General features: G+C 25.6%; 3 protein-coding genes across 3 annotated transcripts in view; 2 read left to right on the top strand and 1 right to left on the bottom strand.

The window, feature by feature from the left end:
• LOC126896428 (acetylcholine receptor subunit beta-like 1) overlaps positions 1–2,719 on the top strand; it is a 35,021-nt gene extending 32,302 nt beyond the window's left edge. The window contains exon 9 of the mRNA XM_050669208.1: positions 4–2,719. Coding sequence (XP_050525165.1) covers positions 4–168 — 165 coding nt within the window. The 3' untranslated portion in view covers positions 169–2,719. The remainder of the gene's footprint in view (positions 1–3) is intronic.
• A 3,234-nt stretch (positions 2,720–5,953) lies between these two features.
• Positions 5,954–7,168, bottom strand: LOC126896443 (proteasome subunit alpha type-7-1). Its single transcript, XM_050669233.1, has 2 exons — positions 6,517–7,168; positions 5,954–6,432 (listed from the first exon to the last, which is right to left on the bottom strand). Exons 1-2 carry the CDS (start codon positions 7,039–7,041, stop codon positions 6,199–6,201), a joined length of 759 nt encoding a protein of 252 aa, XP_050525190.1. The 5' UTR covers positions 7,042–7,168; the 3' UTR covers positions 5,954–6,198.
• A 4,572-nt stretch (positions 7,169–11,740) lies between these two features.
• LOC126896444 (TIMELESS-interacting protein) lies at positions 11,741–13,938 on the top strand. Its single transcript, XM_050669234.1, has 3 exons — positions 11,741–12,448; positions 12,655–12,745; positions 13,025–13,938. Exons 1-3 carry the CDS (start codon positions 12,340–12,342, stop codon positions 13,533–13,535), a joined length of 711 nt encoding a protein of 236 aa, XP_050525191.1. The 5' UTR covers positions 11,741–12,339; the 3' UTR covers positions 13,536–13,938.
• Positions 13,939–14,356: the final 418 nt, after the last annotated feature.

The following is a 14,356-nucleotide window of genomic DNA, read 5'->3' as shown; positions in this document are numbered from 1 at the left end:
CAGATAAGAGAAGACTGGAAATACGTTGCTATGGTTATTGATCGTTTGCAACTGTACCTGTTTTTTTTTGTAACCACCGCCGGAACTCTTGGTATACTAATGGACGCACCTCACATATTCGAAACTGTCGATCAAGACAAAATTATCCAGATCTACAGTGGAAAGTAATATTTAAAAATAACATGATTTATAGATGAAAATGCTCAAGTTAGAACTAATTTGCTTCAGTCGAGTTAATTATATATGATAATATTAATAATAACTAATAAATGTTAACAATTATTTAAAAAAAAAAAACAATTTTACTATTATATATTTATACATATACAAATAACTTACTGTATTCATTATATTGTTATTATTAATAAGAAGTATAAGTTAGTTAGCTAAGTGCCAAAAAAGAAAAGAATGTTATTTATTATTATTGTGTAATATAAATTTATTGAAGTAAAATTATAAGAATAAATAATATTTATTAATATTTTTAGATTAGCATAACAAGTGGAAAAAGCCTATTTGTTAAACAATGTCTCGAACGCCTAAAAGTAAAAATCATTATTATACTTATACATAGTATAATAACATAACACGAAGTTATTAGCAATTAATACTCACGAAAAACATTTATTAATGCTCTCTCATTAATTTTGAACCTAATGTACAAAAGGGTGGTTTTTGTTCATGTGAAACTTAAACATTTCTTTACTTAGGACTAAAATATAAAACTAATTAGTATATACAAAATAGTAAACTTCTGTTTTTTTATTTTTATTAATTCTTAATATTATTAAACATTTATTTTAACATATAATTTTAGATAAGATCGTGCTTATTTATTTACAATATATTAAGTAATTTCACATTTAGAACTTCTTATAGATAATTAATAATTAGAAAAATTAATTTGGTAGTCACATAATGTTAACATTCTATTTTTACAATTGTTTTCATAATAATAGTCTAAACATTTTAACTAAATCACCCTGTGTACATAAAAGTAAAATAAAGTATAATTTTTGCTCAAATAAAATATAAATATCTTATATTTTAATATTTTTATTTTCAAACCATATTCAAAGCTTATGTCTTTAAAAATATTATAATGTTATGCATTATAATAAAATGAATGTATACAAATGCATTATTACTAGATATTACATTGTTGGATTTTCTTTTATTTAGATAGTTATAATATCTTCGCTCAAATATTTTTCTCTTATCTTAATTATTTTTTATGTGTGAGACGTCCGAGACATGTTCATTGCAATTTAATAAAAAAATGTTTATGTATTCTATCTAAGTATTACTTTGAGTGTTATACTTATTAATTTTTTGTTTTTATGTTTTAAATTATTTGTATACTTCTTCTACAGATATTTTATTCTAAAATATTTTACCAACATATAATACCCATAGTATCTTATGCACGTGTTTTATGTTGATTTTAATATCTTAATATTATTCATTTTTTTAAAGTTATCGATGATAATTTCATTAATAGTACATCATCTGAGCGCAACAGCTACATATACATAATTTTTACATTTGTGACTGAAGGTTACGTGCAATTATGGTAGTAAAAATTGATTAATAATTAAAAAGAATACTTATTTACTGGCTAGTCAATGTCAAGATTTTTTTGGAAATTATCTTGAAATGTAATTAACTTCTACCAGTCCTTATATTTAAACTCTTAATCTAGTATATAACTTCAAGTTTTATTTACAACACCTTTTAGATATAAAAAGATCATTAATTATCAAATTTTTTACTACCCAAATGTACTGATCACGCAATCTTCCTCACAAAATATTTCTATAACAGTTTAATATGAGTTAAAATAAGACTAATTTTCGCGATATAAACCGTATTTGCAATTTTTTTTAGCAAATCAATGTTATGTAACTAAATAAATTAAATTAAACATGAAATAACTACTCTAATCATTAATTGTTATAATAATATAGTATGCACTAACGGCATATGGCTCACGTTAGTTGTGTACTAGATTTTAGTTTAAATTATTGTTTTAAGAAAAAAGTTAATTGTTTTTGTGTAGGGTGTGTCGCAAATTTTGATGTACGTACAATTTTGTTACTGAATTTTAATAAAATTATACTAATGTTACTACCCTTGGTAAGATTTTTTTAAAGTATTGTATAAAAATAATAAGTATAGTTAAGTCATGGAAGATAAACAACACACATGTTACTATCATCCTTGTACACAAATAAATTATATAAGGAATTCAGACAATCTCATACAATTGTTAAATTTTATGCATCTTTTTTTTTTTTTGACTAGTGTACAATTATCAATTTTTTTATAAATCACAGGATTTTATGTATATTGCGCGATATTCGAATGAACTTGCATGTTTTTGACTAAAAGAACTTTTATTAATTTTTTTTATCTTCTAAATTACCTATTGCATAACGTTTTTTTCGATTTAGCTTAGTGTATGTCTTCATTAATTATTTAAATGTTATATTACTCTTAAATGCATCAATACTGAATTTGACGAATTATATAAGAATGTGAAGTTTTTGTTTTGTTTAAACTAGTTTATTCGTTATTTATTTAATATAATTGTTTAAAAAAGTTTAGTTTTAAAGATAATATTATTGTTCAAAAAATATTTTTTAAGTTATTCGTAAAACTTCAAAACAAACATATAATCTAAACAGATATAATCTAAGTTAAACTTTATCATTTAATACCCACACAAAAAAAGTGTCTGAATTTAAACGTGTTGTGAAAGCCGAATAAAAAGGAAATACTCGTATATATATATGTAGTTATATATATATATGTATATAACTATAATATGTTAATTGTAAATTTAAAAAAATAAAATATAGCCAAATAAATTAAACAAATTTATTGCTTGAAAACTTACAGTATTTATTTACTTCCTAAATTAATTAAACCATCTTAGTAGCAAACTTGGAACTTTTTATGGTTGCTTCATTTTATTTCAAGCGTAATTCATTAAAGTACCCCTAGTTAAGGGATATTATTTTTAAATGATTCGATGTTTGGAAATTATCAGTTTTGCTATATCAAAACTAGATTAAAAGTTTAACCACTGTTTCATAATGAAGTATAAAGTAAATTAAGTAAAATTAAAACTATATTAAAAATATTATTAATTTAAAAAATTAAAAAATATTAAACTCAAAGCCACAAAAAATTAATGAAAAGTCGCGGATACGTATTACGGAAACAATATTACCATTATTAACGCTAAACACATTAACGCTAATGACACCCCGACTAGAAAAAACTCCCTTATATACCCCTAGTGACCTTATCACCCAGTGACGTCATCACTAAGTAATATTATCACATTTTGCTAGTTTACACAAGTTTAATAATGAATTTTTCAGTGGGCCAAGATCCCAATTAATTAAATTGTTTTTATTTTTAAACATTTCTATTGCTTTTCTGATATTAAGTTCTTTGTAATTATTTACGTTTTTAATTAGTTTTATGGTTTTAATGGAGTGATTATGTGTCAATAAATGTTCAGCCACTGGAGATTTCTCAACTTCTTGATTTTTAATATTTCTTAAGTGCTCTTTAAACCTGACCCCTATATTTCTTTTTGTTTGTCCTACGTAACATTTATTACAACTTTCACATTGTATTTTATAAATGCCTGATTTCCCCCCTTCATCTACCTTATCTTTAGGGTTACCTAATAAATCTCTTAAATTATTACTTTTAGATGTTACCAAAGTAATACCAAAATTCTTAAATATTTTAGTTAATCCATTTGAGATGCCCGGATAAAATAAAATTGGTGATCTAATTACTTTTTGTTCCCCCTCGCTGGAGAGTGTACTAGCTGCCCTCCTTTCTTTTTTCCACTTTTGTTTTCGGACTAATTTTGAAATTATGTTTTCGTTATACCCATTAAATTTAGCTATTTCTTTTATAACCACCAATTCTTTATCATAATCTATTTTATTCATCGGAATATTAATTAATCTGTAAACCATACTATTAAAAGCTGACAATTTGTGTTGCCAGGTGTGGTTCGATGTGTTCGGAATGTATCTGAACGTGTGTGTGTTTTTCCGATAAATTTCAAAATTTAGTTCCCCCTCTGTTCTTTTAAGTAATAAATACAAAAAAGGCAATTTTACCTCTACTTCTTGTACATATGTGAATTTAATCGATGGGTAAAAAGAATTTGTTGTATGAAAACTCCCATATTAAAATCTTTATTTATAACTGCAAAAATATCATCTACATACCTAACCCAAATTTTTGGAAAATCACCATAAGTGTATTTTAAATTTGTTTCAAACCTACTCATGAAAAGTTCTGCTAAAAATGGTGATAGCGGATTTCCCATTGCTGTGCCCTCAGTTTGCTCATAAAATTTATTTTGAAACTGAAAAACATTTTGACTCATACATAACTTTGTTAAATTAATAAGCTCATTTATTTTATCCTGTTCAATGTTTTGGTCCTTTAGCCAGTCTTTAAGAAAATNTTCCTTTAGCCAGTCTATAAGAAAATCAATTATTATATTTATTGGAATATTCGGAAATAAGGCTACTACGTCAAAAGAAATTAACCTGTTATTATTTTGAATGGTATAACCAGATAATTGTTTAACTAAGTCAATATTATTTTTAACTGAAAAGCTATCGAATTTTTTAAAAGATGAAAATACCCTTACTAGGTGTTTAGCCAAATTGTAAGTTGGAGCATTAATATTCGACACAATAGATCTCATAGTACTTCCTGGCTTATGTATTTTTGGCAAAGCATACAGTTTAGGTATTTGAGGGTTTGAAATTTTAATAAAAAACCTGACTTTTCTTCGATTATTAATTTTGAACTATTTATGACGTTTGTAGCCTCCCTTATTATTTTACATAATGGATTCTTTTTAATTTCTTTATAAGGACCCTCTTGAATCATTCTTGATACTCTTTCAAAATAATCTTCTTTCTTTAGTATTACAACAGAATTCCCCTTATCTGACTTTAAATAAAAACAGTTTTTATTTTTTAAGTCATTTATGAGTCGTGAATGTTTTTCATTTTTTCCTAAACCCCCATTATTTATAACAGAATTTTTTTGTAGAAAATTTAAACTCTCCCTTCTTGCTAAGTCTTGATTGTTAAAATCAACACTTTTAACCCCCATTTCAATGCCTACTAGTAGATCTTACATTGGAAATTTTTTTGGTAAAAAACTTGTTTTAAGACCCAACTTAATTATTTCAGTTTCTTCAGCGGAAAAAACAATGTTTGTGTAATTTTTAACTAAATCGTCCCCCCAGTTTTTAGAAAATGAAACTACCGGACTCTTATTAAAATTATCTATTTGACCCTTATTTTTGTATTCTGAAAGTAAATTTTGAAATTTTTTATTTAACTTTTCTTTTTTGGTTTAAATTTATGTTGAACCACTTGGTACATCTTCAGGTCGAAGATGTCCCACTGTGATTGACTTAAAAAATTAGATAGTTTTAAATGTAATTGATAAGCCCCCATTTCTAATCTATTTCTATTACGATAATGATTTATTATTTCTAACTTAAGAAATTTCTTCTGAGCGAAATTTATTGACTTGTAAAAATTAATATTATTATTGTTTGACTTACTTGGTAATCTGGCAAACTTCGGAGTCATATGGAACTTAATACATTTTTTGAGAAAAAATATATCAGCTCCAATCAGGCGTATTGAATATATTATATAAAGTAAAGTATATTAAGTAGTGTATGGCTACTCAGTTAAATATTAAATTCAAATATTTCAATAAATGTACATATTTATGGTCAGAACTCTAGTAAAGGTAAGATGATATAGGCAATACCAAAGGTGTCAACTATCTCCTAGATTGCACTCAAACTAGGATTTTTATATAATGGTTAGAACAATGGGATCAACCAAAACCCTTTTCCTTATTAAACAACACCTTGTATAAATATATTTATATATATATATCAATTTTATTGAAAATAAATTGGAATATATGACTCAACATTTTTTAGTATAGTACTACAATATTTGCAAGCAAGTGATAAAAAAAAAAAAACAAAATATGGATTTTTAAGATTATAATTATATTACTTAGAATATAATTTTATTATTAAATTATATTGTTTAATCCAAAAAGAAAAAATTATATATTCATATAAAAAAAAAAACCAAATATTACAACAAATTACATTTATTGTTTATCTTTTTGTTTATTTTTTTCTTTTTCTAAAGCTTCTTTTTCTACTTCAATAACATTGACCATTTCTTCAAGTGATGCGGGATCTAGCATTCTCATTTTCTCATTATTTTTAAGTACAACTAGTTCAATATTCTTTTGGCCAGATTGAACTACTTCCAATAATGCCCGAACTGCTAATTTAATTGTTCCTTGTTCAGTGCTGACAGCTTCATCATTATAATTATCCTATAAAATAAATAAAAAATGTTGTTAACATTTGAAATATTTAGGTTTCAATGTTTTCATTAAAATAATTTTACAAAATATTACCTGTAAAAACTCTTTAACTAATTTTGAATTGCGTCCAGTTGCATTAGCTTTCCATTCATAATAAATACCAGACGGTTCTGTCTGGAATAAATGTGGTGTGCCATCATTGTCAAATCCAGCAATTAAACATGAAATACCAAATGGACGACGACCATTACTCTGAGTGTACTTTTGTTTAATTGATGCAACAAATCGAGTAATATATTCCGTAGTGACTGTTTCGCCCAATGTAAGGTATTGAGATTGACATTCCATTTGTGCTCGGTTAATAATTACACGGGCATCAGCAGTTAAGCCAGCAAAAGCCATAACAATATGTGAATCTAAAGGGCATATCTTACGAACTGTGCGTTCTTCTTGAAGCATAGCAATTGATTTTTTTTCTACACCAAGTACGACACAATCCTTTCCTAAGACACCGATTGCCGTGCATCCTTTGCGAACTGCTTCTTGGGCATATTCTACTTGCAGTAAATGACCATCAGGTGAAAATACTGTAATAGCTCTGTCGTAACCACTCGACATGATTATCAAAAATAATTTAAATTATAAATAAGACTACTAAAAAAGTGCAACATATAAAATAATTAAACAATAGTAAACGATGACATGAATATTTTCAAATAATATCTTTCGGCATCGTTTCTTATCAATCATCAACGTGAGGTATAAATTGCGATATCATTGTAACAGTGCAACCAAGCTACTATCTTATTTGACATTTAGTATGTCAAGATAATAAAAGCAAAAATCAATTTTGATTTTATATTTTTATTATTTTTTAATTATCTAATTCTTTTTAATGATTTACGTATTAAAAAAGTGGTTCTGATTTGAAAGAATTTTTATGATTATTGCTTGGTTATAAGAGCTTTCATAATTCTCTATGGATTTTTTAAGGTATTATTTAAGATATTATAATATTAGATTATAATCTAATCATTTTAAATTCTCGCCAGTAATGTTACATGGAGGGAAATTTCCCACTTCTAGGGAAAAATGATTCCTTTAATTGTGTGAAGCATACATTAAATACATATAGATAGACCACGCTGTACACAATTTTGGCAGTCCAATTTTTATCATGAATGGTCGCAGGGTAACGATGCACTGGACGCAGGAGATTGTGCTGATAGATAGCGCAAATTTTGAGTGCTTCTATGGGTTGAAATATACATGGTATTTTAAATCTTTAATAATTATTAAATGAATGTATGATGCACATAATTAAAGTTATTGTTATACACGTTAATTGTATTTTATGACATGATGGTTTTTTATAATTTTAACTCTTTGTAATTATTTTTTCATTGAACTTAAATTTAATTTTTTATTTTAATACTATACTAAAAATCCTTAATAGGACTTTGACATAAAATGTGGTATTACAGTACAAGACTAAACTGTTGGCCTCTAAATATTTTTATAAATTATTTTAAACAAAAAGTAGTGGTGGATAAATTATTTTGTAATTAGGATGAGTTGAAAAATCTTTATGATAAAAATCATCCTTTTTCTTGCGCTTTATACAGTAAAAATCCCAATCAATTAAACTTTCTAAAACAAGCTAACATTATTATTAGTGTTATTAGATTATCATAACCTATTAAAAGGTATGGAGTAAAACCTCCATGTTTTGATGGTTTGCTATGGAGTATCAACGCTGTTATAATGTTATTTCAGCAACAGCAAAATTTAGGATACGATTATTTAATAACTAGTAGGTTAAACCAGGATGTTTTAGAAAACACTTTTTTCAGTTTATCGTCAAATGAGAGGTTTTAATAAGAATTCTACGGCTAGGACTTTCAGGACATCATTTAGAATTCGAGCTAAACACAATTTAATGAGATCATCTGAAACCTTAAATTGTGAGCTAGATGATGACACTAATATTTTGGATTTACCTTTATCTTCCACTGACGAAACTACAACTAAAAATCCTATGGATTCCGATTATAGTTCAGACACATCTGAAATATCTTCCTTTTCTAATTCCTGTCCTACCATACAAGAACAATTGATTTCTGTTCCTACATTAACTTTAAAGACCTGCTCAAATGTATATTTTGTTGGGTATCTCGGTAAAAAATTGTTAGATAAATTTCCATGTAAACCATGTGAAATTTATGAAAGAGAATACAAATCTTTTTAATGACAAAGAATTTTAACTTTTTATAAAACATTTCAAACACAAAATCAAATAATTTCTAGTAAGTTGAAAAAACCAAAAGAAATTTGAATACATTTTGTTAGTAATGCTCAACAGATAATTCATCATTTCTTAAATGAAAAGTTGTATACAACACAATTGAGTTTTAAATTAAATAGTATAATCATAAATGAATTATATCCTATTATAAACACTTCACAAGAGTGCTTGTCACACTTAGAATATTTAACTTTAACTTTAATACATAGTAAACTTTTTAGAATATTTAACTTGAAGTCAAAATTTCATAAGATAGGCTTCGCGGATTAATTAAAGATTCTAAGAAGAAATTAATATTATTATAGGATGAACCTATCTTAACCTCTTATTTTATCATTTTTAGTGATCTGAACTTTGGTTAAAATTGCTTTATTTGTTTGAATATTTTTTTCTAAAATATTTATAATTTGTTTTTTTTTTAATACTTCATTGTATATTTGAAAAATTAAATTATTAATTTTATACATGAAAACCTTATAAAATGTGTTATTATTAATAAATATTTCACTTAGACTTGATTACTGGTAAGTTAAGAAATTAAACACCAAATAATATAAAAATCTTTTATCGAATTCGTATTAAAAACGAAAAGTTTCATTTAAATCAAATAAGAAATCGCCTTTTGGTAACAACTGGTTCTTATCTTAATTTGCGCTAACGGTGTTAGCCGTACATCAATAATCGCGGCTATTACTTGAATATCAACAAACTGTACAGTTATTATTAAATATTTAATATTTCTTGAGAGGATATATAGCGCTATCTCTACGGGTATAAATTAACAAAAAATCGGTTGCCAATTGTCTGAATCCGTGGCCTATCTATGTATGAAGGGAAAAAGAAAAAATAAAGAAAGAAGCAGCAAAAAAAAAAAATCTAATTTTTTGTCTTCTTAAGTTTAAAATATTTGAACAAATTAATATAGCAATATTATTTTATTATTATATTATGTTAATAATTATTAACATCATGTTATGTCTAATTATAATAGCACAGACTATATGAAAACAGATAGTTCACTTGGCCCGATAACAAAACGGTTTTTTGATTGGAGAAGTGAAATCAGTGCAACCATATGTATGAGCGCAAAAATTCTTTTAATTTATTTCATTATTAAATCTGCTGTAGCATAAATATTATGAAATTCCGTATATAAACATAATTATTGACATAAATTATTTGAATACATCATTAAATTAAGGTATTAAACCCATAATCCCTTATTTATGACTCAAAATCCCTAAATTAGTCATGAAAATTAAATAATTATCAGTTTTTATAATGTAAATTATTAACTACTTAAATTTGACTTGACTTGAGCAGTAACCATTATTATTGTTAATGTTGTCAATGATCACATGTATCTTATTTCGTGTTATATTTGGTGCTTTCTTTCAAAATATCTCACTACCTCACCAGTATGCGATGCTCAGTAAAGTTTTGTCCAAGTACATATTCCTTCAAGGATAAAAGCTTTTTTTCTTATCCTAAAGAAAATGATCGTTTGAAACTATGGATGAATAATTGTCAAACTAATCATTTGGCAGAGACTTTATCCAAAAAAAAATAATCTAGTAGTTTGCGCGGATCATTTTGACGATAAAATGTTTTTGAAAAAGACTACAAAAAATCGGCTGGTCATGATGCAGTACCTACAATATTTAGTGGTCAGTATTTTTTATCTTCGATGCAAAGCTGAGAAGGTATTAATTTTACTATGATGTGTGTTTCTTTAATTTATTTATTTTTTGTGTGTCTGTTACCTTGTTTTTTTCAGCTCTCACCGAACCGATTTCTTTCAATGATACGTCATAATATCACAAATCGTATCTAGTCGAAGACGTTACCCTCAAAAATTGAAAAATTTTCCTTCATTCCTCATAAGTGGGAGATATCTCCAAAATAATTACAATTTTAAAAATCAGTAATTTTTGACATTTTTTTCTTAACACTACCATAACTTTTTCAAAAATGAAAATTTTATATAGATATTTGATGTCTTTACCTATTATTTGGTATATTTTTTTTATAAATTTAACCCTTTACCAGCCCACAGTGGGGAATTCAAAATGACAACTTTTTCACAAAAAATTAACTTTTTCAACTTAACTTTTGAAAGTGTTCCGGAAATACTGACGCTTTTATATATATATTAAATTAAAGCTAATGTAATGTCCTTTATTATGAAAAAAAAAATTTGACCTCTGGACTTGTCTTCACGGAGAAAATGGCTATCGAATACTATTTTCGTGTGAAAATTCTCGATTTTATTTTTTATATTATATTTAACTTTATAATGCTATAACTTTTTCAACTTAACTTTTGAAAGTGTTCCGGAAATACTGACGCTTTTATATATATATTAAATTAAAGCTAATGTAATATACTTTATTTTGGGTAAAAAAAATTTCGGACTTTATTTTGTCTTCACGGTGAAAATGGCTACAATTTGGCCAAAAATGGCTAACAATAATAATAATAATAAAAATATAAAATTTATTATATAATTTATATTATTATTCATTATATCTAAAATAATTCAAATTTTATAAAAAATATAATACTATTAACAGTTTAACCAAAAATTACAGCTTCATATATTATAGGTAAAACTAACTAAACGTTGACAAAAAATTTATGAAATAATAAACTACACAAAATGTCAACTTTTATACAAATTAAACACAATATTCATAATGTCAGACAATATTAAAAAAAAAAACATTTTTATTAAGACTAAATGTTATTTAAACAAAATAAGTATGCGAACAGTTATAATCGTTATTATCGTTCAAGTATTTAAAATGCAATAGTGTCATTAATTCCAATATCATTGATAATTTTTGTAACTGATAGAGGAATTGTACAATATTATTGTAAAATATTTGCACAATAATATGAAATTGTACAACAGTCTCTACTGCTTTGTCTTCTGCCCAATCAGAGAGCTTGATTTTTTTTTCTATTGTTCTCGGCTAAGTGAACTATCTGTTTTCATATAGTCTGTGATAATAGTTTCTGGTTCTTCATAGGAAGAGTGCGGCTGCAAAATGTTTTACAATAGAGCATTCATACTCTCGCCTTTCATCTAGTCTATATTTTAAAATAGTTAGATCTTCCGAAATATTGATAGAAAAGACGTTAAATAATAGAATTTGAGGTAGCTAAGCTCCCAAGATCTCATAAGTTTTAGGCTATAGAAAATATTATATCAAAAATAACTTACATCCATTTTCTACAGTATGAGGGAAATTTTGAGATAGTAGAAGGGAAAATTGAATATTATTTCCTAACATCACTGATTTAATATTTTATACTGGTTAATAATCAGTAAGTGTTACACATTCTTTTAATTATCCAGTTGCTATTATTAATATTACTTATGAAATATTGTCATGCCCGAAAAACCTGATTGCAATCTACAAGAGAGCGAAGAACAGAAGGTTGATACTCCAACTTTAACTGATCATTTAAACAAATATTTGTTATGCGCTTATTTGAATCGTTTGAACGAAGAAAATCAAACTAACGAAAGTGTCCCTCAAGAAGACGAAACAGCTGAATCTTTTAACGATTGAATTTTTGTGTCATTGTTATTCACAACAGTTACAATGGGAGACTATGAAGACGATAATGATTTGGACAATTGGGTTGATCGTAATGGAGATGAAAATGATGATTTAGAAGCTTTAGTGCCGGAAGCTATTGAAGAAGCTGAGGGTAAGTATTTTGTATATTTCTAATTTTTACTATTATACATGTTGTGTTTTTAAGCTTTAGTAATTAATTCTTTAACCTTATAATAAAATTGTTAAACTTTTTAATGGAACTAATTTAAAACTTAACAACTATAATTATTTTGGATATAACAGCTTAAAAATATGTTGTTAAGAGTGACATGTTTTTATAATCTCTTTGTGTTATAGAAATACCAGTAAAAAATGATGCAGAAGAAAAAAGAGTGGTTCCCGTTAAAATCCGTGTCAAAAAACCTCAACCTAAATTGAATCCTGAAAGGTAACACAAAATTGTAAGAATAAAGTATTTTGATTAATTTTGTTAGTATAATGAGTGTAGCGTTAATTGTTACAAAATAATTTGTTTAACAATTGCTATATTCAACAATTAATTCAATAATTATAAAAATACTTTTAAATTTTGTCATAAATGATATCAAGAAACTTCAATTTAATCTAAAATATTTTATTTTCATTATTTACAATCAATTATTATAAAAGTAATCCTTGAAATATTATTGAAACTAATTTTCAATTTTTAAATTGTTAATTTTTTTAGACTACGAGGTCCCAGAGGTCTGTCTATTCTTCAATCATGGTTTGATAATGTTCAGCTTAAAGGTAAAGGTCATGAAGTTGAAGATCTAAATGCTGTTATGAATCGCCTTGAACAATGGACCCATAGACTTTTTCCGAGATACACTTTTGATGATGCCATTGATAAACTTGAAAAATTAGGAAAAAAGAATGAAGTTAAAGTAATGCTTAAGCGACTTAGAATGGACATGGATTTCAATGAAGAAGTAGTTACACAATTGGATACTGAAATAAATGAATCACCTAATCAACAAGATCCATTTGATAGAATTGCTAACTCTGTTGATATATTTCCTATTAGCTCTACATCTAGTATCGGTAATTCAGGGTTAACAGAAGAACAAAGGCAAAGAATGATGCATAATAGGATGTTAGCTGAAGAAAGAAGACAGACAAAAATTAGAGCTAGACAAGAAAAAGAAAAAGAACTCAACAATATGCCATTAAATGAAAATACTTCAATACAGTCATAATAAATTCAAAATTTATTTATACATTTATTAATATTATATTTGATAAACTTGAATATTTACAAAATATATCAGATAATAATAAATAATAAACAAATAATCATATAATCAGATTTCAAAAATATGTTTGCCATTTATATTTTGTTGAATAAAGTTTCAATTAAATGGGGTTTTTGTTGTAATAATTTCTAGTGTCTAGAATCAACCAGTTTTATAAAGTAGAATAATGCAGAGAGTAAGCGTCCAACTAAAATTTTTCTTAAAATAATCAAGTTTATAAATTCAATATTTTAAAGGTCTTTAACTTTATTAATTTTTTTATAAAACCATTCTACATGAAAAATGTTTAAAATGTTACTTTTATTCACTGACTCCTTCAAATAAAAAAAAACCATTTTGTTATCTATGTTCCGAATACTTTATTAGTATAATACTATTCATTTTTACTTATAGTGAGTATTTCTTTAAATACAAACATTTTTATTATACAGGTGTGTCATAGGATGAACCCACAATTTTCATGTTTAGATTATATAAGATAACATATTGTATATTATATACATAATGTATTCTATAAATATAGGATCATACAATTGTTATATATATAGCTTTTGGAGCTACACCAAAATAAAATAAAGCAAACGTTTTTCAAAATCTATATTACATTTTAGACAATTTCCATTAAAAATTTATTTATGTAAAGCTATTTTCAGAACTCAAAACTAATTTTATCTGTGTAGAAAAATATAATAATTATATTTTTTTCTAGATAAAATATATTTTATTACAACATTAGTAGCAGATAATGAAAACTGAAAACTTAT

This window comes from Daktulosphaira vitifoliae, unplaced genomic scaffold (assembly GCF_025091365.1).
Source record: "Daktulosphaira vitifoliae isolate Bord-2020 unplaced genomic scaffold, ASM2509136v1 Scaffold_1, whole genome shotgun sequence".
NCBI lineage: Eukaryota > Metazoa > Arthropoda > Insecta > Hemiptera > Phylloxeridae > Daktulosphaira > Daktulosphaira vitifoliae.
Note: the sequence above shows the minus strand (reverse complement) of the source record. Positions and strands in the feature narration are given on the sequence as shown.